Source organism: Telmatherina bonti, assembly GCF_933228915.1.
Source record: "Telmatherina bonti genome assembly, chromosome: 19".
Taxonomy (NCBI): domain Eukaryota; kingdom Metazoa; phylum Chordata; class Actinopteri; order Atheriniformes; family Telmatherinidae; genus Telmatherina; species Telmatherina bonti.
In genome coordinates this window covers 15,463,627-15,488,784 of record NC_136617.1, presented here as the reverse complement: position 1 = coordinate 15,488,784, position 25,158 = coordinate 15,463,627, and the positions used below count along the sequence as shown (strand labels likewise).

At 40.5% G+C, this 25,158-nt stretch overlaps 1 protein-coding gene across 1 annotated transcript; it reads left to right on the top strand.

The window, feature by feature from the left end:
• The first annotated feature begins 293 nt into the window (after positions 1 to 293).
• On the top strand, positions 294 to 25,158 carry LOC306769840 (TGF-beta receptor type-2-like). Its single transcript, XM_079258575.1, has 7 exons — positions 294 to 474; positions 2,948 to 3,089; positions 3,799 to 3,989; positions 9,805 to 10,580; positions 11,140 to 11,281; positions 22,467 to 22,591; positions 23,180 to 25,158. Exons 1-7 carry the CDS (start codon positions 402 to 404, stop codon positions 23,357 to 23,359), a joined length of 1,629 nt encoding a protein of 542 aa, XP_079114701.1. The 5' UTR covers positions 294 to 401; the 3' UTR covers positions 23,360 to 25,158.

The window sequence follows — 25,158 nt, the reverse complement described above, 5'->3', positions numbered from 1 at the left end:
CATTTATTTTGAAAATATTGAAAATCTTACATACTTTTAAGCAGCTTCAGAGCATGTCACTTCATATCTTGCCCTGTTCAGTCTCTTAATGATATGTTTGAAGACTCAGCGAGCCAAACAGGCAAGACCGACTCAAAGGAGAGGAAGAAAGAAAAAAAACTGTTCAACCAACCCCTATGAAGATTTCCTGTCTCATGAAAAGCGCACGTTCTGAGTCATATGGGGCAAGTCCTGCCTGCTGTGTTTACTCTGCTGCTTCTTTCTCTACTTCTCGGAGCTGTGAAGGCGTTTAGAGGAGCAACAAGCGGACCAGAGAAAGTCTGCTGAGTCTCTGGATATTAACCAGTCAAGGCTTTTCGGTAAATTAATGAGAAAGAGGGGCGCGTGCAGTCCGGCTCTAAATGGAACTACTTCGGTTTTCCGCTTTTTGGTGTGGAACGATACTCTTTGGTAGTATTCTGCTCGAGGAGGCGGGTGAGTTGAAGTTCACACTTGTTGAGTTGTCAAAGCTGCACGCGGCGGACTTTTATCCCGACTTCAGCGTCTTTTTAAACTCTTTTAAGCCCAACGAAGTGACACATCCTTTCCTTTTGATATGAAACTATCCCATTAACGGTACAGCTCGGTTGTTTTAAGGCAGGTGTGTGAAGTAAGTGCGTTTAACTTGTTAACAACATGTCTTTAAACTCCTAAAAATGAAAGAACGCGACTTGTATAACCTATAAATAAAAAAAGGCAAAAACGTGCGCAAGCGCATTATCTCCAGTGTGGCTGTTCGGCTACGTGGACCGTGAATGCATCACTGCCTCCTCCTCAACCATCACCTGTTTAAAGTCTGTCTTTTTTGTTCATCTTTTAATGTTCAGTCGGGTTGCTGACAAGTCTGAGAAGGACAGCTCTTTACCTTCTTCTGTCTCAGACTCAGTCCCCGCGGCACCAAGTGGTTTTGGCTGCTTCTAATCCCCTTTCCCCCCCCTCTCTACAATTATATGTAGCCCTGAGTGACAATTACTACCATTCATCCCCTCCATAGCCCGCCCCATGGGTTTAAATGACATGCTCTCTCAGAGCTGCTACTCTAATGATATAATTACTCCAGTTCAGCCACCTTCCCTCCTACCAGCACTCAGGCATGGACTATCCCACTCCTTCAGTGTTGATTTACTTCAAAACGCCTCTCAGACCCTCTGGGTAGAGCTTTAAATTGCTCTGTCATTTAGTTTAGTCTGGAGTTCAAGTGTAATATTTTAACGTGTTTATTTGTGAGAGGTTGGTGGGGGGGGTCTGTCAGATGAGACAGGCCCAGAAAGCAATATCTGCCACAATTTCCTGAGAGTTTCATGTGAAAGTACAGTAACATGTCTCACTCTGCTGCTGACTGGGAGGCCGCAGGAACGTGCCATTGACTTGTTTTGCTCTGAATTTGCTGTGGGGTTTTTTTACTGTACCTTGTGCTCAGGTCAAATCCCCTCCCCACAGGCTGGGGTGAACACACAGGGGGCTTTCTTGTGCAAGGTTACGGGCGCAAACATCCAAAACCCTTTTACGCAAGTCGGTATGAAGACATTTAGCGTACTTTCGCTTCTGCTTCCCAGTGAAAAACGTCTTACTTTATGATTATGACGCTGATTATTATCTCATCAACATCCACCACTGAAATTGCATCAAGCTAATATGTGTCTTTAATGAATTCCAGTATGTTTATAGAAATTAAGCAACTTTCTCTCAGTTTGATCATGAGTTGTATGTTGTGATGCAAGAAACAGGTTGTTACTTACTGCAGCATTCAGCTGGAGGGAGGTTTTGTGGTTTTACTGTCTTGTTTTTTTTTCACCTCTTGCTTAATTTCTTCTTTCTTATATTCAAATGTCTGTGTTGTTTCAGAATACATCATTTCCCAGCATAGAGAGGAAGTACAGTTTTGAGCAGTCTCTTTGTGGATCATTATCTCTCTTTCATTATGTTTTTTTTTGTTTGTTTGTTTTTAACTCATAACAAGTGACCTTAAACATGGGTGAAAGATATGGAGACTTTTACAAGCTCATCTTGTACTGATTTGAGAAGATTATCTATAAAATCTCTCTTTTTTTTTCTCCTTCAGACATCCATGCTAAATTCCTCCTGGGAACTTTGGATCTCCCTTTTCATTATTTGTTTCTTTAGATGATTTCATCTCATAGTTCCATGTTGTGGGTACTACAGGTTTGTTGGAAAAGGAAAACAAAAGTAGAGATTATTCCCCATCTGTGTGGCTCCATCTCTTTTTTTCCATACCGAATGGGCCATGCAACCTAATGTGCTAATTTTGTATCATTAAAGGCCTGCAAACAGCTGTAAGCACACATTTTATTCGCTCCCCAACCATGTATAAACTCTGATGAATTGCATTGTTTTTCTATTTGTCATCACCGTTGGCACCTATCTGTGTAGGTAGCCCGACTCATGACTGACAAATTCAGAGAGCCTTCTGCGTGCAGGAAGGTGCATCCCCGTTTTCCTTTGTTTGTTGTTCTTGCCTGTCTGGCAGTTGTCTCATTAGGTGATTATCAAACCCACAGGCACTCATCACACAATCCAGTCTGTCTCACTGGTATGGGCTTGCCTGCTGGCAAAGTCAAGTCTGAACAAGAGCAAAGTAGGACTTCACAGAAAAAAAAATGTGCCCACCCCGCTCAGATGAAATACTTGGGATTTTCCTGTGGTTTTGTTGAATATCTGCTTCTCCTTACAGGCAAATTCCAGGAGATTTAATCCTTTAATTAAGTATTTACCTTTTTGATAAAAAAAAAAATCACCTACGTCACTTTTATTGAAGGTTGCATGTTTTCAGTCATTTAAAGTGCCATTTGACTGCTTACGAGATGGTATCTTTTTATGTTCTTGTTGACCTTTTTGGTGTATTTTCAATTCATGAACTTTCTTCTTTTGCTCTTCCTTCTCATTCCAGAGGCATCTATGATGGATATAAAAAGGCTGTGCAAGTTTTGTGATGTGAAGGCCACCAGCTGCATCGGTAAAGGGAGCTGCAAGGTGGAGTGTGATAGAACCGCCATCTGCCCCGATCACAACGAAGTGTGTGTCACGATTTGGTAAGTGGAAGTTTAAAAGCCATATTCCGGCACAGTATTTGTAATAGTTCATTATCTTCCATTCAGACACAAAGAAGCGAGGAAGTGAGGGAACATTAGATTTGTTTTCTTAACCAAATCTGCAGAGCTGAAACATCCGAGTAACCTTTTAACTTTGAAGACTTCTCTAATCTGCTTTCTGCTGGGGGACGGTCTTAATACGAAAGCACACGAGCGTCTAGCTGTTCGTCAGCATCTCGCCTGACTCTGAATGGGACAAGCAGCAGGAAGCAGATTTGTGTTGGTGTTAAAAGCTTAAGGCTGTGCTGCTGTTTCTCATTATATTCACAATGTAGCAGGCATGTTATGAGCTGAGGTTAGCAGAACGCTAATGGCACACGGACAGCAGCACCTCTTTAAAATGTCTTTCACAACCACAAAGCCAGCGCTGCTCAGCAGGAACTCAAAACATGAATATGCAGATTTGTGCGGGTTCAGAGTTTTTTCATCTTTTTTTCCCCCATCTTTTATAACGGCTTTAACGTTTGGGACTTTGACCTCGGTGTTGCTGTCATTTAAAAAAGACAAATGTGACATCAGTTCAGTCACTAAATTGCTGGAAAAATGCCTTGTTTGCGAATGATTAGCAGTTTTCTTGTAAATGTTTGGTCAAGACCACAACTCAGACTTAATCAGTGAGTAGCTGATTTCTCTTTTTCTCTTTTTGAAGGAGGCAGAAAGACGACAATATCACATTTGATACTGTGTGTCACAACCCAGCTGAACAACTGTACGGCCTCTTCCTGGAGGACTACAACAACAGCAAGTGTGAGATGAAAGAGAAAAAGGGCATGGGTTCGCGCTTTTTCATCTGTTCCTGTGACGACGATGAGTGCAATGAGAATGTTATTTTCAGCCAAGGTATGTTGCTGCCTCTTTTCTTTTTGTAAAGCTTTGTTGGGATCCTGGTCACATCCCTCCAAGTGTATGTAAAGTTACATTAAATGTAACCTTCAACACACATGCACCCGATTTTTGCAAGCACTCGACAGCTGCCGACTCATTCATGCGCCGAAATACAGGAAAACAGTTCACTGTGAACTTGCAGGGGCACATTTAGAAGACAATGATGTGTGTGAAGGGGGAACTGTTTGAGCTATTCTTCAACGGAGAGATCATTGCTCTGTTCGTCCGTGAGACTAAGCGGTATGCGGACAAAGTAAAAAGATGCAAAGGGGGACAGAGCAGGACGATCGAGTCGAGTTGCTCACTTTGAATTTCAAAATAGAGTGCACCTCTGATCTTCACCAGGAAAAAGTTCCAAAGAAAAACTGTAGATAAGTTTTTGTTTGTGCATGTTTTTTTTTTATTATAAGAAATATATGCAAAAGACAATCAAAAAGAGACTATGAATATATTTTTCCATTCTTTATTACAACAATAAACAAGGAAGATTTTTGAGACAGGTAGGCATGATTTTTTTTTTTTCTGTTTGTGAAAAAGAATGCAGTTTTATAAGGAAAAAACATCATTTTTTATGCAGTGTGATGAAGGTTAATTACACCTTCTCTGACTTGACAGGGGTTTTCTTGTAGGTTTTATCTGATGCGTCCACCATTCCCGTCTATGTATAAGCATGACATCTGAGGCTGTGTCCGAACGTCCACACTAGTACCTGGCCCCTCATTTTCTACATAGGGCAGCACTATATAGAGAACTCAGTCTGTTGGCGATTCGGACATGAAGCTGGCTTTTATCTCCTCATCACAGATCAAGTGACTACCAACTGTCACTATGGCAACCACCAGTTGTCGTTCCAAATCCAATTCATACTTGTCTGAAAAGATTTTATTTTCTATTATTGTATTTTATGCTTTCTTTGTTGCATATTTATTCAACAACTAAGGATATAAAATGAATGATCTATTGTTTTTTCATGTCACTTCTACTTCTTTGAGCACCTGCCACCGATGCATTCTGGTCCATATTGACCCGTCTAGTGACCATTGATGCTCACTACTTTTCAAGATGCATTGTGGGTAATTTTTTTTTTTTTTTTTTTTTTGTGGGTAATTTTAAATGCACTGCTTTTTTCTCTCTGGACATTTGGACACCCCTAGAAAGTGGTGTGACCGCTATATCGGGCACTATGCAGGGAATAGTGTGGACCTTCAGACACAGCCTGGCTCTTCGATAGCCTACTATGATCCCCAACTTGTCTAAATATTGTCTTCCTGCCTCCCGCTCGGGTCAGCACAGTGGCTTATCAGAGCTTATTGAAAATAGCTTCCTGCTCTGGAAAGAAAAAGTTTTAATCAGAGTTGATATTAAATTAAAATAAAAATACAGTAAAAGTGCAGGCAAGAAACCAAATCAATTAGCTGAAACAAGTCAAGTAAAGCTGCAGAGGCTGGTGAGGATTTTCAGTGAGTTCATCACTGGGAATATTCCTTACACATCACACATAGTCAGTTGATGCATTCTTACTTTATATAGACCTAAGTTTCCAAAGACCCTGAGGACTTTGCTTATCTTGTTCTGGTTCTTTTTATAGTGGAGCACTTCTGCTTTAGATCAAAATAAAGATATGGAACTTTATGTAACTTATACTGTATCTGTACAGAATAAAAGATTCCCATCATGGTCACAGGTTAAACTGATGCATTAATGCCATTTCTTACCGGCTTGTCATGTGAAGTATGTTCCACAGACTCTTAACTTGTGTGCGCTGTGATACTCTCCAGATATGTGATTGCAAACAGGTTTAGGAGACATTGACTTGTAGACTCCAGTTACAATATTGGCTCTGATATCCGATATATTTTCACTACAGCATCCCAGCAATAATAACAAAGAAGTACATTTCCGAGACCTGGCTCTGAACAGGGAGCAAAATTGAAAGCATCTGTTCAGTGCAAACCACGTCATGGAAATGCATTCGCACACTCTTGAGAATGTCTGTGCGGTGCCTGTAACGTCTCAGGCTAAAGTAGGGCAGTGTTTTATTAAAGGCACTCTTGATGAAATCAAAATAAAACAACAAAACCAGTAGATTTAGGTGAATCTCTGTTTCCACAGAGCTTTAAGGCACTTTATGACTTTGCTTTTGTTTAGAATGCTGTTCTCATGATAGAAGGATAGACGTAGGACACTGTGAAACAAGGGTGGGGATCCTTGGCCATCGTCCTGACAGTTTTTCCATGTCTCCCCGTTCCAACAAACCAGATTCAAATGAGAGAATCACTGTACAGATCTTGATAAGCTGTTTTATCCATTTGATTTGAATCAGGTGTGTTGGACCCGGGATGCATGGAAAACCTGCAAGATTCTGGCCTTTGAGGACCAGGACCAGGGTTCCCCGACCCTGCTGTAAAACAGCTTAGAGACAGTTATACTTGAGGGAAGACGTCTGTCACATGCAGGCAGAACAGCCAGAGTAGTTTCACTGTTAAAATCTTTTAATCAAGTTATTATAAACACATTTTCAACAACGATTGTAAAAGATAGGATCAATTTAAGTAAGAACAAACCACATAATGCAGAACAAATAAATAACAATTTTATTGAACATCTAAATTCATGTAGGTACAGAAAAACTTTACAAAGTAATAACATGTTGAAAATAAGATAAATAACAAATGAAATGTTTATTATAACTGAGATTAAAAATAGTGGGGTTTTTTGGTCTTTAACTTGCCAGAAAAAACTTAAAGCTAGCCTTGAGAGACTCGATCTTATGGAAACAGTGGCTAAATGTAGCACAACATATCCCTGTAGGACATTAGATGTTGTAAACACGTTTTTTTTTTTTTTTTACATATATTGGTGTTTGCTAGCTTGGAGTTTCTTGTAGCAAATAGAATTAACAAACTCTAACATGCACAGTATCAGAGGAATGTGCTGTTTGAAATCATTTCACTGCTCTTTAACCAACTATCAGCTGCTTAAGCTATTCTCAGGTTAAACCTCTGTGGAAAGTTCATTAAGAAAATTAGCAGGTGCAGAGTCCACAATCACATGGCATCCTTTAATCCAGTAAAGGTTAGATGGAAAGGAGGGGGTAGAAGGCACACTAGAAGGCAGACAGCGGTGTTCATCCCAGATTTTTTCCCAGAGCTCGGCTCCAAAAATGGAGATTCAAGGCCAGTTGCTAAAAAAGAGACATGGAAAATCTTCAGACGTCCAAGTTGATCATTTCTTGCCAAGAAATAAAGATGATTGTTGATCCAGAGGAGTTAAAGAGTGAATTGAGGTCGACTCTTTAACATCCTTTCAGTTTTGATCAAAAAGTCCCAAAATTGATTGATATATATTTCTTTATTCATTCATTTATTCATTCATTTTCTGTACCACTTATTCCAGTTAAGGGTTGCAGGGATACTGGAACCTATCCCAGCAATCATCACCAGGCAGGAGGCAGGTACACCAGTCCATCACATCTCACTTTATTTCCCTAAAATGCTAAATTTGATCATGTGTCATCAAATTAATTTCCAAAAACTACACAGAACATAAATATGTACATCTAAAGAATTTTCTTGCAAGCAGATTTTCCTTTAAAAAAAACACCTAGTGGAAGTCTCAGTGAGAGTGTATTAGACTGCACAATTAGTCACATAAATACCAGTTAGTCAGGGACAGGAAATGACTGCACTGTTGACTTGTACTGCAAAGTTACTATGAATACCTTCATTAGGTTTGTTTTTATTATGATCTTTAGCAACAACTAGTTAATCTTGAATAATCTAAGCTAATAAAGTTGTCTAATTCCAACGCTTCTAAAACAAATGATTTACGTCTGTTACAGCAAAGTTTTTACTGTTAAATGTGTAAAGTAAAAGTTGTCCAAACTGTAAGATCATAAAGAAATATTGCCTGTTGTGAAAACTCTGAACTTCTGAGCTCTGAGAGCGATATCAATGTTCTCATCTCATCTCCTTATCTAATAAACTTATCTGACAAGCATTTTCTATATAAATAATTATTATAGTAAGTGTACAGTATTTTAGATAAAAAAAACCTTTAAGTTTATGGAAAATCCTAAATGAAAGGGTTCTAAACAGCATCATTATCCAACATATCAATGCATTGCAGGATTTCACTTTTCATATTGCATGTGACTGGGAGACTGGGAGGCACAGTAACAGGTTTGTTGCAAGAAATGGCTTCGCACTCTCCAAAACTCAAAACAAACTGTCTGGCTGGGGCCCTGTAGAGGATTTCAGACATGTGGTTTCCTGTTTAAAAAAATTATAGAGAAGCACAGGGCTCGACTGGCTAGTCAAGTGGATAACTTTACACACATCGGCTTCCACTTGCTTCCACCTGCCTCTGCTTCCTGCATCTACACTGACCTCCTACACGACTTCCTTGTAAATTATTGAAAATGAAATACGTAAGTCCTTCAGACATGTTGCAATTAGCTAAACTAGATTTGAAAATTATTCTAAAAAGGCATAGAAAGTATTTAAATGTGGTGCTCGTCAAGCTGAAGATGAGCTGTTTTATGTGTCTGAACTGGTTCTATAGCTTTTATAGGTCCTTATTTATGAGTGTGTCTTTAAAGCTGAGCTCTAAACACATTACAGTCATGAACTTTCGCTGTTTTCTTAAACTAAGCTGTGTTGCAGCTGTCAGACACACCATCTCCTAAATTACAAGAATCAGACGTAATCTATAAAGAGGCAGAGTATGTGGTTGACTGGGTCAGGACTGGGAGTCGTCGTTGTCTTTGTGGTCCAGATGCTATCTTAAGATTTCTGACTCTTACAAACATTCCTCTTGGGAAGGGCCAGTTCGTCTACTGCCATGATAATATTATTCTACTCTAAATGTTGATACAGTCTGCAAAAAAAAAGTCATCTTTGCATTGCGGGAGACAAACTGGTTATTGCTTTGGTGACAAGAGGAGTACATATTGTCATAATGTCAGCCAGTTCATGGTGTTTGTACTATGGTAGAGATATTCTAAAGTATTACACCTGGGTCCCAATCGTGGTGTGTTTTTTTTTTTTTATTTAATCAGTTTTTTGTCTCATTGCCTCAATTACAGATCAAATATGTTTTTTCAGCACATGGCTGATTAGCATATCGGCTTCACACACTCATCACTGAAGCTATTTCCAGTTTGTCATTAATAATACACACACAGCAGGTGTTTCCTGCCATACATTTAAAAAAAATACTGCTTAATCTTATTGTCCTTATTTGGATTTAGATAAATACGGTGTGATATCTTAATATAAATACACTTGAGGTGAGAGGTAGTAACACTTGATGTTAGTAAATACCAGCTGGATGCAGCCACTGTACTCTGATATGACTAAATCAGAAGAAAAGGTCCCCAAATTAAAAAGACATGTAGCAACGTCCACAGTAGCTGCAGAGGCAGCATGGCTCGGTTCAGTCTATTTCTGACACGCTGTCAGTTTTCTAAATAATACACAGAGGTTGCAAATATTTCATTGTTTATTGGTAAACATAGATGACCTTCACTGCCCTCCAGCAACACCTCAGTGACAACAGTTTAACTCTTCAAACTTACACCGACCACATCCGCGTGACCCCACACCTCCACATCACTATGGCAACCACATGACGGAACGTTGCAGAGGGAAATGAAAGGTTCTTCCCATGTCTTTAAGTGATTTCTGTGATAGAAATTTTGTTTTTGTATGATGATTTTATGTTGCCATTCTCATTCATCATCTCCATCTTTTGCCTTTTGTTGTCTCAGATATCTATTCGCAGGTGGTGGCTGTCATCTTAGTCAGTCTGGTTCCTCTTCTGGTTTTGACCGTTGTCATCATCACTTCCTTCTACTGTTATCGGGTCTACCGCCAGCGCCAAGCCCAGTCCAAGTGCAAGAAAGGTCCTCTGTTGGACTACAGCGAAGGCCGCGCCATCATGATAAACGAAGAGGTTTCAGAAAGCAGCTCCACGCACGCCAACAACCTCAACCACAACAACGAGCTGCTGCCCATTGAACTGGACGTCATGGTTGGAAAAGGACGCTTTGCTGAAGTTCACAAAGCCAAGCTGAAGCAAGGGTCGTCAGTCAGTGAGGAGCAGGCCTTCGAGACCGTTGCAGTTAAAATCTTCCCAGATGAGGAGTACGCCTCCTGGAAGAATGAAAAGGATATTTTCTCAGACGCAGATCTGAGACATGAGAATGTGCTTCACTTCCTGACTGCAGAGGAGAGGAAAGGCCAGAGACAGTACTGGTTGATCACAGCTTACCATCCACTGGGGAACCTCCAAGAGTACCTCTCCCATCATATCATCACCTGGCATGACCTGTGGCTGCTGGGTAGTTCACTGACCCGTGGGGTGGCACATCTCCACAGTGACCGCACCCCCTGCGGTCGCTATAAGGTGCCGATTGCACACAGAGACATTAAGAGCTCCAACATACTGGTGAAAAAGGACTTGACCTGCTGCCTTTGTGACTTTGGTCTGGCGCTCCGGCTGGATAACTCTCTGTCTGTGGATGAGCTGGCCAACAGTGGGCAGGTAAGGGTGTCTAATCCTAAATCTATTAGTTAGTTTAAGCCACTTCAAACACTGCCATATAAAAGACTTTGAAAATATGCAGAGCCGCGTTATCAATCACACTTAACGCTCTGATCTTCATCTCTAAATATTTAACACTCCTTGGCTCCCGATGAAAAATTCTGATGTAACAGTTCTGCGAGCGTTCACTTTGTTGTTTCATTACAGTCACAAGACAAACATGCTGGAGTGAGTTTTAATGGAGTCGGTGTGCTGATGTAACAAGTCACACTGTTGTAAGAATGACTCATTTTGAAAATGCCTCACCCTGCGCCGTGCAGCACACCTCATGCGTTTCCCCAGTTGGTACCACGTGAAGAGCAGCATCATTTTACAGAGCTCAGAGCTGCCTTTGTTTTTCTGATTCCTCTCTAAACTATTATCATGGTGTTTTAAAGCGTGTGGCATCAAATAACCACCTGTCACTTCACCAGTACATGTAAATAACAGCTGGGTGCGGTCATTGTATCTTAAAAAGGAACTTATCATTAACTTCAGGGATATGAACGTTTATTTTCAGGTGGGCACGGCCAGATACATGGCCCCTGAGGTGCTGGAGTCCAGAATCAACCTGGAGAACATCGAGTCTTTCAAGCAAGCAGACGTTTATTCGATGGCTCTCGTTCTGTGGGAGATCATTTCAAGGTGCAGCGCGATCGGAGGTGAGATGACTGAATTCTCAGGACCTTTACGGCTTGACCACAAAGCTACGAGAATGAAATATTTCATGTGTTATTCAGAAAGAAAAACCTGCCCTGTGTTTGCATATTGTTTTAGTTTGTGTTTAAACCTTTTGATGGTTCTTCCTGTTTGGTTAAAATATCACAGCAAATGGTGTGAGAAAAGTGCAGGCAAGATGTCATCACAATTGGACTTGGCATGTTATCACTAGACTATTTAAATGGTGTTTTTGCAATAATAGGTCCATGTTCAACATACAAGAGATTCAGATTAAAATCCATTTGGCTGTCACAGATCTGTCCATGCTTTGTGCACGATAATAACCGTAAGATACAGAGCTAGCTTGGCATTCAGCAAATCCAATTCAATATCTCATGGCTTTGCATCATTAAAATAAAGCCAAGATTACCTTTATCACACTCCCATTTTGCTGATATAACTCAGCTTGTGCCAGAAATGGGATATATCATGTCCATGTCTATGAAGCTATTAAAACTTGTCCTTATCTGATGTTTACTGTTTTTGAAATGTTGTAAACAGGTCACAGAATTTTAGATGATATTAAAGCTTCTGCGGTGTCTCAGTGGGGAACGTGAATATATTGACTGAAGGCTAATGCCATATAAGTTTAAAAACGCAATCCCACCAACAACTTATTCAGATCTCCCTGGACTTTGACAAAATATTTGTAGTTTTAAATTGAGTAAATTTAAGTGAGCTGATAATTTAGGCTTCAGATGAATTATTAATTGTTGTAGATCACCAGTGAATGGTAATGTGAATAAAATGTTCATGTGCTTAGCTGTGCTTAGGGAGGAATACTTCACATGCAGGAGAGAGGACAGGCTTGCCGAAGTCAGAAATCAAACAGGAAATTTGCTCTTTGGAGGTTTAAAAAAATAAAAAAAAGTTTAAACTTTAAAGTAACTGGCCTAAAATTTTTGTCGTCTTTAGAGCTGTTGCTTTTAGATGTTGGATTTTTTTTATGTTTCTTACTGCTCCTCAAAGCTTAACAACCAAAAAAAAGAGTAAATCAACTTATGAAAAAAGGCTTCGGCATCATTTTCTTAGGAATGTTTCAGGTCAAATGTAGGTTCTCTGAATGACATAAACACCTGTCTCAGCTGCATTCTGCTGCACTGTGCAACAAGAAGAGGGATTTTATTTTTCCATTTTATCCTTTAGAAATGTCTCCCTTCAATGCAGGTTTTGTAAGGCTGCTTATCCCAGAGAGAATATCTATCTTCTCCAGTTGTGGCATCCTTATGGTGGAGTACCAGTTTAAAGTCTTGTAGTCAAGTCCTCTATGTATCAAAATGTATCAGAAAGCTAATAAAATATCCATCCATTAAACTGTCTTTATCCTGCAGAGATACACTTGATGCTAGTGATATCTCGGCTGACACTGGGTAGGAGGCACGATTTAAACAAAGTCACCTGTCCATCAGTTTTAAACCACAGTTAACAAACAGCTTTAACATCTTTGAGTTAATGCAGCTTTAAGGGAGTCGTAACGTTCCTCACTGCAGCTCTATGAGAAAGTGAAAACTTCTTTCATGACAGTAGAAATAACAGCAAGGTCTGCACAAAGGTAATTAAGTCTGACTGCCAATAAGAAACGCAAATAAGAACCAAACTCATGGTAGTTTATCACAACACAGAAACGTGTTTTATCGCCACACTTAAACTGGTTAGATGGGGAATTACAGACGCACCACAGATGTGAAACAGTCACTTTCCAGCTGTGGACTAAATCATCAATGTTGTTAAATGTTATAACTTATATTGTCATGGTGGGTGTGTACTGTAAGGACTTAACCAGCCAGACATATTACTGGCGTGTGTGCACACCAGCGGAGGGAGAGACTTTAGCCAGCAGTGTATCATGTTTCTGTTGATTCATAGTGTCTCCAGTTAAAATTTTTTAAAAAACTAAATTACCATCAAGAATTGCTTTTTAAATAATTAATTTAAATAGTTCACCTTTTCTTTTTGTCGCTGTTCCTCTGCAGTGTAAGTTTCTGCTAATTCTGATGTGCATGTTGAAGGGAAAACAGTTAGCTTGCTAGATGCTATTCAAAGGGTGGAGCCAGCATTTGCTCGCGCTCTGCACTTAATCCCTCTGCTTTAGTACAAAACATATGAAAAAGAATTTAACAGCTCATCTCCACGATTCAGTGGATTACTGTTATTAGCTAAATTAATTGAAATAAACCTAGTTTTATTTGATCTGCTATTTAGTTTTTGCAAACTTCTGCATTTCCCACCAAATTTCCCTCTTTGTTATTCTCTGTTTTGACCATGCTGAGTTATACGCTGTGCATGCCAACCTCAAACTCAGATCCTGTGTGTTTGGTTGGTAACAGCCTGCAGTCTTTACACATTTACTGTGACCTTTTTTTTTAGTAAAAGCGATAACCCTGATATCCTTGGTAAATAAGAGCTTAGTCATGATCTCTGATAGTATAGGAAATCCATAGCGACTGTGATTAATGAAATGCTCTTTGAAGCTTTTGCAAATGTCTTTGGAAATTCTGGGAAAGAAAGGAAGACTAAAAGAAGAGAGAAAAGAAAGCTAAGCTCACTTGACCTCTAAAGAATAAAGTGCATTGACTTTACCATTAGGAGCACGGCGTGCAGCTCTACCTTGAGTTCATTTACACGATGTGCGACACCGAGTGACAGAACTTCATCAACGGCCCATTAGTCATGATGTGAACAAAAATCTAAAAACGTCAAAGGTGCAATCAATCTTGCAGACGTCTCAGGGATTAGCCTTTGCCGGACTAAATGTGCTGTTACTTTCTTGTGTATCATTCCGTAGCAAAAACAAGGTCAGGATATGTACAAATAATAGAAACGGTTGATTATCTGAAGGCAAAGTGCAGCGCAGTAATTCATGTCAACAGTCACTCATTTGTTTCACTTCCCTTTAGTGTCTCTGGGGTCCTGTTTCTGTTTCTGTGACTGCTCCTGCCTCCATTGTGCCAAAGTAACGATTGAATACCAGGGAGAGGGGCAATGAACACTTCTACTTTGGTGTTTTCCTGTTTTGTGCCCTGAACCCCTCAAGGGGGTCTCCTTGTGGTGCATTGCAGTGCCACTCTGCCCTCGAGTCTTCTGAAGGGAAAAAAAACAGGGCTAAGTGGCCCATGTTCCCTGTTCCTATTCCTTTGCAGCCATAAGAATATGTGTGGCCTGTGGTACATGTTTGAAAAGAAATGAACTATTTCCTGTTTTGCAAAGCACGCCGTCCCCAGACAATCTGTTTTTAGTGTGAAGTTATAAGCAGACTGCAAGTACAGATGACTCCTTTTATATTGGAAAATTCTGTGGCTGATGTCTCTTGAGAGTGGGCCAGAATCACCGTGGCTCCATCTTTGTCCATGTCATTCCACATCTTCTGCCAACCTTTTCATTCATTTCTAAGTTAATGCTCACGCTTCCTTCATTTCCATTTAAATCTCAACCACCCAAAACCCAGCCTACAGACCGAACTGCACACTGGTCGCAGTGTCCACTCTGCTGTTCGCTGCCTCTCTAAGCATGGCACTCTCAGTTTATTACTTTCATCTTTTTCCACAACTCTCCGTCTGTCTTCTTCTTCATGCCTGGAGGTAAAATGAGACAGCAGTTAATTACTCTCCCAGTGCATCGCGAGGCTGCCGACAGCCATCTAGCTTCTCTCATGCAGGCGCGGACAGACAGGATGGACAGGCTGGACTAGATTTTCCCTGAGAAGGGAAACGGTTCAGAAACGGTTCCCGTCCCACCTATGGACTAAAGATAGCAGCCACCAGAACAGTTTGAGTTTTTCCTGCTTGGTGAATATCTCCGTAGTGCCGCTGTCCTCGTTTTCCAAAGGAGGCAGCTGTTTGAGAGAGGCAAGCAGAAGGGTTAAATCTGCTGTCGTGGAGTATGTAAGTTTTTCAATATTGAAAAAAAATTAACTAATAAAATAAATACAATCATAATTAGATAGTTTTTTGGACATGTAGGTTCCAGTCTGTTCATATTTGATGCATTATTAGATTACAAGTTTAATTAATGACAAATGACAAAAAGCACTCTTTTTTTTTTACTGGTAGGCAAACATTTAAGAAGGGTCTTTGTCATTAATTAAACGTGTAATTTAATAACACATCAAATATGGACAGACTGGAACCTACATGTTTTAAAAACTATCTAATTATGATTGTAGTTATTTTTTAGTTAATTTTTTTTTTTTTATTGAAAATTTTACATACTCCTCCTTTAAGGCTTCCAACCCAAGAAAAACATGCTCGTGCTAAAAGGTTAAATAACAGCGAATACACAATGTATCCCACCATTCTTGCAGAGTACGCTGTAGGGCTGTGACAATGTCCTTTTGTCCCGATTTGATTCCAATTTTTTTGGGTGCCGATTTGATTTAAATTGCAATTCTTCGATATTGCTGATTTTTGTAGATTAAAAACAAAATAAATATATCAAACTTTTTTTTTCTCATCATTTTACTTGATTGCAATGAGAAAAAAACAACACACTAGCCAGACCATCATTCTGCTGCTATAATGCCCAAGAAGACAAGTTAAAAGATCAATAAAAACAATAAAATTGACAAAAATTTGATATAAATAATTTGAATTTAGTTGGGGGAAAAAAAATTAACTAAAAATCTATTTTAAAATTGTGAAGCAAAAATATCCAGATTTGATTTTCCCACCCCTAGTACACTGGCATATTTCTCTTGACTCTGGGATGCACAAAACTAAAGCCATTCTGTTTATATGGAGGACTCAAGTGTCCTGCAGCTGCTGTCTCGTTGGTGCCAAACTGTCCCCAGTGGTCTGTGAGTCACTCATGACTCCCTGAGAACTCACCTCACCTGAGAGAGAGAGAGAGAGAGAGAGAGAGAGAGAGAGAGAGAGAGAGAGAGAGAGAGAGAGAGAGAGAGAGAGAGAGAGAGAGAGAGAGAGAGAGAGAGAGAGAGAGAGAGAGAGAGAGAGAGAGAGAGAGAGAGAGAGAGAGAGAGTGAGAGAGAGAGAGAGAGAGAGAGAGAGAGAGAGAGAGAGAGAGAGTCAGTCGGCTGGCAGCGAGCCATCTCTTTGCTTTCTTTTTCATCTTTCAAGACTTTAAAGACGGGAAAGATCAACACACCCCCCAGTAGAAGGAAAAGCCAAAATCAAGGCTCACTTCTGCGTCTGTTTCTTAAAACGTCTCTCCTGTATAATTTAGCTAGCCTAGATTTAGGGCTTGGAAAGGCTGCCATGCCGTTCCTCAGGCGGGTGGGGCGAACTAGCGGATAATAATGGAGTGGTGATGAATGTGGAGCTGCAGACGAAGAAATGCTTTCGTTCCCTAGAGGGAGGGGTTGGGCCATACAGCAGAGGAGGAGATGTTGGGGCAGCTGTGCTCCAGATGTCAGACCTTAATGGTGTAGCATGTATGTGTCTGTGAGCATGGGGGGGGGGGGGGCTGCAATATTGCTCAATTGGGAGCAAATTTCAGTTGCAACCACTTGACTAGAGATGAAATGAAGACTAAATGATTACAGACAGTTTGGTTTGATTGAAGCTGCGCCGTCTTCTTTAATGGGGTTAGCTGGTGGTAACGGCCTGTATTACCTCTAGTTAATGGTAGAGACATCAGTTTTCCAACCGTAAGCTCTGTTAACGTGTAAGGAACATACATACATCTGTAATGCATGACCCTCACAACACATAACAAGTGTCACAGCCACCGCAGCCCCAATGAGAAGCAGCTGGGAGCAGATTAGTCAGGAGTCCAGACTTAGATTACAGGAAAAACAGACAGTTATTGCGCTCATGTTGCTTTATTTATCTCCAAGTACATGTCGAAACTGTTCCTTTCTTTGCTCCGGCTGTAAATGTGCGTTTTTAGGTTGTTGTTTTTTTTTTTTTGGTCCTCATTTAAACTTTACATAATTCAATAAACATGTTAAGTTAAAGAGAAGCTGAAGAAGAGATACTTCCACAGTGTCGAAGGCTGTTGATGTGTAAACATATAGCACCATGTGCAGATGCTGTTGGTTTTGCTGGATGAATTTGGGATTCCTGAGGGCCGTGTCTGGTTATATGTGGGCAGCAAATGGAGGACTGAGCCAGAAGAGTTTCCCTCCAGATATATTAAACTAGAATTCTCTTGGCTGCAGGTTTTTCAGACTGTTTGTACAGTCTTGCCTGTCGAGTGGCGTGAAAAAAGACCTTAAGGATGAATTATGCGCCGGCATTGCAGAATTCACATTACCGCGTCAGCTGCTGTAGGACACTCTGTCAATTCCTCTCTCGTTGTACTGGAAGGTGTGTGACTTTTACAGAAAACTTGTAAATATGCAGCATCTGACTTGTGTGAACCCCAGAATTTGTCACCTGCTCTGTGTTTTTTCCAGTCACCTTTTTTTTTTTTTTTTTTTTTTTTTTAGAGTCCAGGATCTGATCTAAGTTCTGTAAAAGCAACCCTGTCTTTGAGAGAAGATTGGTCATTTTATCCAGGACTGGAACCGTTTTTCCACTCCTCAGTGGTTATGACTCATATTGCTACTCTTGTTTGGAAATGAACCCATAAGCATGTTTTCTAACAGCTTACAAAGACAGATTTACAGTCCAGGAAATCTTTTCTGGACGTTTCAAAACAACATCAGAGTTTTGCTGGTTTGCTGCTGATGATATATTTACACTTGAATTTCAAACCAGACAAACTTTGTCTGCTGAAAAGATAAGACTTTCACGCTCTACAAAGAGTCCTTTGTTGCTCCAGTTCCTGTCTGTGGGCTTCATAACTTCTGGATCACATTTTAAAATAAATTAGACTCTACTGGATTCATCCTTCTGTACAAACTGCACACTAAGAGAAATATGATTTACTGCTGAACATCAAAATGTAGATTACTGTATATGTTTGATTTTTCTGTTTTGGCTCATAGTGGATTATATTAAGGAGGACAGAAAGTTGTTATTTTTCCTGTTTTATTGCCAATAATTTAGTAACAGATACACATTATTTTGACTGTGATCTAATAATACATATCTGGAATCTTTAAATGTCCCCAGACACCAAGAACATGCAAATGACTCCTATAGTAGTGGAACAAATCTTTATTTGCTTTAGGTACCGGTATGTCTTTTCAAGTGTATTGCCTGGAAGTATGTTTGTTTGGGGGGTTAGCAGGTAGTGGTTAATCATGCAGTGTGTCTGTTTTGTTTTGTTTTGTTTTGTTTTTTTTTAAAAAAAAAGGAACAGATTTGTGTGCACATATTCTCATGCGAGACTGATTTAGAAAAGGTTCTGATAACTTTTGTTTCTTTTAAGATGATGAAATGTTCCAGTTCTGTTGTGGCCACATTATCGGTTTTCAGCAAGGAGCTTTGAAAAAAAAAAAAGTTAGTGGGATTTAAGTGTTAAAGGAGAGAGATGAGAGAAATATGAGCCTTTAAAGTTCAACTCAGAGTTCAGATGTCTGGATGAGCTTATGAGGAAGAATTCTGCGGCAGTCCTCCTTCATTTTATTTACACCATGTGTCCATGTTGAAGAAGGGGCTCCTTCCTAGAGACCGGGCTTCCAGCTGGACTGGAGGATATGTCAGACATATGTTGCAATATTTTTGTGTAATTAACTTTCTTTGTGGCAAGAATTATGGGAAAAATCAGTTTAAACACACCTTAGATTTATGATGTCTATCAGTGAAGGAACAATAGTTTAAATATGTTTCAACTTAATAAAGAAAATTACAGATGAATATGATCTATTTCTTTGTGTACCTGGGTGATCTGGTGGTATAGTGGTGACCAATGTGGCCTTACGCTAAGAAGGTTGCTGGTTTGAGCCTCGGCAGTGGGGAGGTTTGAACCACTCGATCTGTGTGAAACACGTTCTCCATGTTTATGTGTGGGTTCTCTCTAAGGTACTCCTCCCCCCACAAGACGTGTGTTAGGTTCATTCGTCACTTATCACATATAAGTTGGGCAGAAGCTTCTCCCAAATGACTGTAGAATAGAACTGAAATGTCTAAACTTTGCTGTTGTCCTTGAATGCATCACCAAGTCTATCGGACTTTGACATTCAAATTGCTTTAAAAGTCAGAAGTTAACAGCGTACCTAAAATCACCATAAATGTCCTCATTTTGACTTATTGTTCCAGTTGGCACGTTTTAGTGCAAGGTCGGTTTATATTCAGTGTAAAACTTTTAGTTCTCACTGGATAAAGCTTCAAACTTCTTGCTGTTTTCTGTTATAAGATTTTAACATGTTAGGTTTTTTCTAACAGCAAGTAAAACTCCCTTTATTGCTCAATACCAGGAGGAAAGTTGGGCGTGGCTGTGCAGTAAAAGCACATTCACCTATATTTACATTAAACTTTCACACTGTGTTGTATTATATTGATTTTTAAATCTCTTTAATATGACCCGTGTCTTGGTGCTTCTCATGTTCCTGGGTCCTTCTGAATTAATAACATCCAAAGAGCCTTTTTACGTCCAAGAATTTGGACTTAAGTGCAGTTGTTAGAGCTGACACCTTGTTTGGAAATGTGTTCAGGAGTCCTTCCTGACTTGTGTTTATCTCCACTCCTCTTTCTCAGATAAGCATCGAGCTCCACATTCTTTGTACTTGCTTTTCGTCACTCCAGTGCGTCAAACAAACCCCAGCAGTCGGTCATGAAATGTAAAAGTCCAATCTAAACGGGCCTATTTGAATCAGATAAGCAAAGTCTGCAAATCTCATTTATTTTCTGTTTATTTAGGGAAAAATGCACAACACATAAAAAGCCGTGCTGGTAGCTGTAGCAGCCTGGTCTGACAGACGAGGAGCTCTCAGGAAGCTGCTGACGTTAAACTGCAGCCAGCCTGATTGACAGCTTGGCTGAGCCTGTGAGCAGGTGTAGTAATGTTCATGCTGATTGGAGCGTGGCTTTGAGCCCTCGGTCCGTTCCGGAGGACTGCAGGCAACACTGGCTTCTCATTTTCCACAACAGCAACACCCTCATGATTGTATTAATAACTGTGCCTCTAATTCTATTTTTAAAACGTCTTAATTTACATAACGTCGTCAGAAACTCAAACATTAGCGAACATCCTGGCAGCTGCTTCGGAATGAGCTGAAACAAACCTCTAATTGAGGGTGTTGGACTTTAAATCATGTGTGTTTTGCTCAGATTGGTAGTTTTGGGCAGTGCTGTGCTATATTTAGGTCTTTAAAGATGAACACAAAAAAAATAAAGTTTATTCTTAAATAAACGGAGGTCTGTTTGTGTTTTGGATAACTAACATTTAATTAACATCGAAGAGGAGTTTGTAAACTTTGAAACCATGTGCTTCAGACGCATTTTCAATTATTTATGCAACGTTCCACGTGTGAGATTATCCTGGAGCTTCCTGCACAACACCGCTTTCTTCACACAACAGCAACTTTATGAGAATACACAATCAGCTTGGATTTAACTGCAGGAGGGTGATCAGAGAAAAAACAGGATGGCTGATGGAGATTTAACATTGTTGTCAGTGATTGGCTCACTTGTTCCGTTGCATGTGGTTCCTCAGCCTAGCTTAGCTAAAGTTTCGAGCATGCTCATTTCTCCTTCTGCTCTATGTAAGCTGTAAATCAGTGCAGCGATGGTTGAGTCGTACAATGAGAGCAATGAAATATATTTATACGCTCCAGATATTTACTTTGGTGCTCTGTTCTACTGAAATACACAGCAGCACCGTGAGCATCCATGCAATATTCGATATCAGAAATGGAAACATGAGATATAACCTTGATGTTACCATCTCTGCTCCTCAGGTAAAGCCTCAGTTAGCCGCCTCAGTCCCATTTCACACTCGACTAAATAAGCTCTCGTGTTACTTTGATCAGTTTGTACAAATTTCATGCAAGTCTTTGAGGTTTGTAAGGTGTTTTACTGTCTTTGCAATAAGTTGTATAGTGATTTTATATATGTATATGTATATATATATATATATATATATATATATATATATATATATATATATATATATATATAATATCTTGTCTATGTTTTAAAACAACACACCACTTTGTATTACAGTCAAACCAGAACTATTTCTTTTTCCCTTTATGTTTATGGCCAAATATGATAAAGTTATGATGTTTGGTTTCCTCTGAAGGTGTCTGTCTCCCCAGCATGACAGCAGATTCTCATGTATAGCTGCACATGCACAGTTTCACAGCTCAACAGTTTGTTGACCACAGAGAGCTAAAGTAATTTTCTGGTGATGCCTTTAGCTTGTTGTATAATGTAACACACATTATTGTGTTGCTGTAAAGTTGATTCTTGGGGTCGCGGTTCTGCAGGAGCCCCCGGTTCGTGCTGCCACTACTAGAGTTTGCAAGCTGGAACACAGAAAAGCTGAAAGTTTAACACGGAGGAATTCTCCTCAGGAGGATTTAGAGTAACAGGTTAACCTAACATGCTTGTATTGGACAGTGGGAGGAAGCTGGAGGAAGCCCCCATACCAGGAGAGAACCCACGCATGCATGAGGAGAGCATTAAATTCCACACAGAAAGGCCCCTGTTCAAACCTTCTATACCTCATCTTCAGAGAACCTTTTGTTTCTGTCCTTGTATCACTAGACTGCACTCTGTTCAATTTACAGAGTGCTTCAAATGAAAGTGGAATTTATTAGTTGTTTGTCTTCTTCTCCAAAGCAGTGTTTTGAAATCTTGGCCTGAATAAACTTTCTTTCTGAAAGCGCTCTGGATCTCGGCGTGTCTGAGAAAGCCGGCATAAAGCCGGAGCTCTGTTCATGAGACACATTAAATCCACAGATGCTGAGAATAAAATTATTCTAATATTATTTCTCCTCAACCAATCTTCCCTTTGGACGCTCCATAAGCAGCACAGGATTCTTCAGCTGTTTGTGCTGCTCCAGAGCTACTTGAGGCTTGCAAGCAGCAGGTTCAATATGGAGCACACAGAAGCTCCTTTGAGAGGTGTTGTTGATGTGTTCGCTGTGGGGCATCGCCATCTGAGACAGGGCTGCGTCTGTCGACTGATCTGATGTGATTCCAAATTTATTGCCTGTATAAGAACAAAAAAACAGAACTCTGCTGTTTGATAAGGTCACAAAGCTAATTCATGTCTCCACCTCTTGTTTGTGTGCCCCCCCCCCCCACCCCCCCCCCCCCCCCCCCCCACCCCACCCAGAGGTGAAAGAGTACGAGCCACCGTTTGGTAACCTGAGGGAACACCCATGTGTAGAGAGCATGAAGGACAGTGTTCTACGAGACAAAGGAAGACCTGAGATCCCCAACAGCTGGACCAACCACACAGTAAGAGTCGCCACATATGCGGTTTCATTTTGTATGTTAACTTAAGATTTTGGGCTCTGCTCAAAGAAAACAACGTTGCTTCATCACAGAAGCAAAAGACAAAAAAAGAAAAGGAGAGAGACATCCGTTGTAGGAAAGTAACGGCACACATTGTCAGCCCTCCTTCTGGAGGACGTTTGTAATGTTTATGTTCATGTGAAGATTAAACAGAAATAACTATTTAAAAATTAAATAAATCATAAATTTTGCCTGACAGAAATGTGAAATCCTGTTTTCCTTTTTAACTTCTTTTAATTCACTGATTTAAAATACTTTGATGAAACAGTCTTCCTCCGTATCATTTATTATTAGCTGTCAATATTGAGAAACAAAGAACAAGAAAGATCCTTTTAAACACAGAAGCTTTTTAGATTTTTTGTATACAATATTTTCTATGCGAAGGTTCTTTATACATTGTTGACTATATGTATAAACAGATCAGATTACTCATCAACAAAGAAGCACAGATGGAAATATCCAAATCACTTCATGTCTAGAGCATCAGAAGATGAAGTAGACCTTCTCACCATGGCTGTGGTCTCCTTGCAGGGCATCCAGATGGTGTGTGCTTCCATAGAGGATTGCTGGGACCACGACCCCGAGGCCCGTCTCACAGCACAGTGCATTGCTGAGCGCTTCAGCGAGGTGGAATACCTGGACAAGCTGTCAGACTGCTCCGACTCAGAGGAGAAGATCCCGGAAGAAATCATTGTGGTGGATGAGAAGTAGACACTTAACAGAAACACTGCCCCCACCAGGGGGGTTGGGGGACTACAACCAAGCAGCTTGGAAAGGAAGGAATTCCAGCAGCTGGCTTGTTGGATTTTTCAGAGGTTTGACAGAGGGGTGAACTGGAAAATTTGGAGATGACAGTAACCCGTTGTAAGCAATGGACTTGCATGAAGCATCAGAATCAAACCATGAACAAATGAGAAAGATTCTATTATAAAGCTTTTTTTTAACCAAAAACTATTTGCACTTTATAAATACATATGCACCAAAGTATATATATTCTGTCTTCTGTTTAAACAATTGATTTCAGGTATAGGAAGAAATAGAATCCAATGTTTTAAAAAGGAAAAAAGGGAGAAATGTATGATATTAACATACTTAATAACACTAATACCCCTCTTGTTGAACGTGCAAGCAGCCACTTTGTCCTCTGAGTTGGTCTGGGGTGAAAAACAAGGGAAGGGATGAGAAAGAAGAGGAAGGTATCAATAATAATTTTTTGGGCATAGAACTGTAAAGACTTTATAACCCAGCTCTTATGTTGCAACATAAAGTTGGAACTAAATGCACACGTTTGGAATTAGCTGCAGATTAAAGAAAGAGTAAATAGGTGCACAGGAGCATTCAGTCTCTCCTGTAGGCGACACCAGTCATGCTTTAAAAGTGCATTTTCGTGGGTACAGCCAAAGAAGCCAAGTTAAGTCTATTCTCCATCCGAAGACTCCTGCACAGCCACTGCAGTGGCAGCAAGGATGCAGAGACCAAAGGAAGCAAAGAAAGCACAAACCTCTGCAGGGAAACCTGATAACATATCTCAAGATGTATTAACCTTTAAGTAGATATATATATCCAAGATGAAACATCCAAACTCCATGAATACATCAGGAAGAGGGAACTGAGGGATGAAGCACTTAGTGAATGTCTCAGACAATGGAATCTGGAGGAACATGAGATGGAGGAACCATCATGGGAGGAAAAGCCTCTGTATGGGATGTACCACCAGCAGATCACCAAAGTGGCTGATATAAACAAGTCCTATCGATGGCTGGACTGAAGGACAGCACAGAGGCACTAATCATGGAGCAGGCCCTGAGCACCAGAGCAATCGAAGCCCAGATCTACCACACCATGCAGGATCCCAGGTGCAGACTATGCAAAGGAGTCCCTGAAACAGTCCAGCACTTTATAGCAGGGTGCAAGATACTGGCAGGCAAAGACTACATGGAGCGCCTTTACCAAGTAGCTGGCATAGTATACAGGAAAATCTGTGCAGAATATGGACTGGAGACCCCTAAGTCCCAGTGTTCTCATCTCATTCTCCACCCCCAAGGTGGTGGAGAATGAGAAGACTAAGATCCTCTGTGACTTTCAGATCCAGACAGATCAAATGGTGGTGGCCAACCAACCAGACATAGTGATCATGGATAAGCAGCAGAGGAAAGCCGTAGTGATCGATGTGTCCATCCCCAATTATGGAATTATCAGGAAAAAGGAGCATGAGAAACTGGAGAAGTACAAAGGCCTCAAGGAAGAACTGGAGAAGGCCTGGAGGGTGAAAGCAACAGTAGCATCCATAGTGATCGGAGCATTGGGGGCCGTGTCCCCCACACAGAACCAGTGGCTCCAACAGATACCTGGTGAAACATCAGACATCTCCGTCCAGAAGAGCGCAGTCCTAGGAACAGCTAAGATACTGCGGAGGACGCTCAAGCTCCCAGGACTCTGGTAGAAAACCCGAGCTTGAGAGATGAACAGCCACCCGCCCTACCCTGGGGAGATGGGAGGGGTGGATGAGA

Bases quoted from the DNA above. Each gene is read 5' to 3' on its own strand.
- LOC306769840 (XM_079258575.1), top strand. From the start codon at position 402: ATGGAACTACTTCGGTTTTCCGCTTTTTGGTGTGGAACGATACTCTTT. The intron at 475-2,947 runs GTGAGTTGAAGT...TTCTCATTCCAG, and splicing joins TATTCTGCTCGAGGAGGCGG to AGGCATCTATGATGGATATA. The intron at 3,990-9,804 runs GTATGTTGCTGC...TTGTTGTCTCAG, and splicing joins GAATGTTATTTTCAGCCAAG to ATATCTATTCGCAGGTGGTG.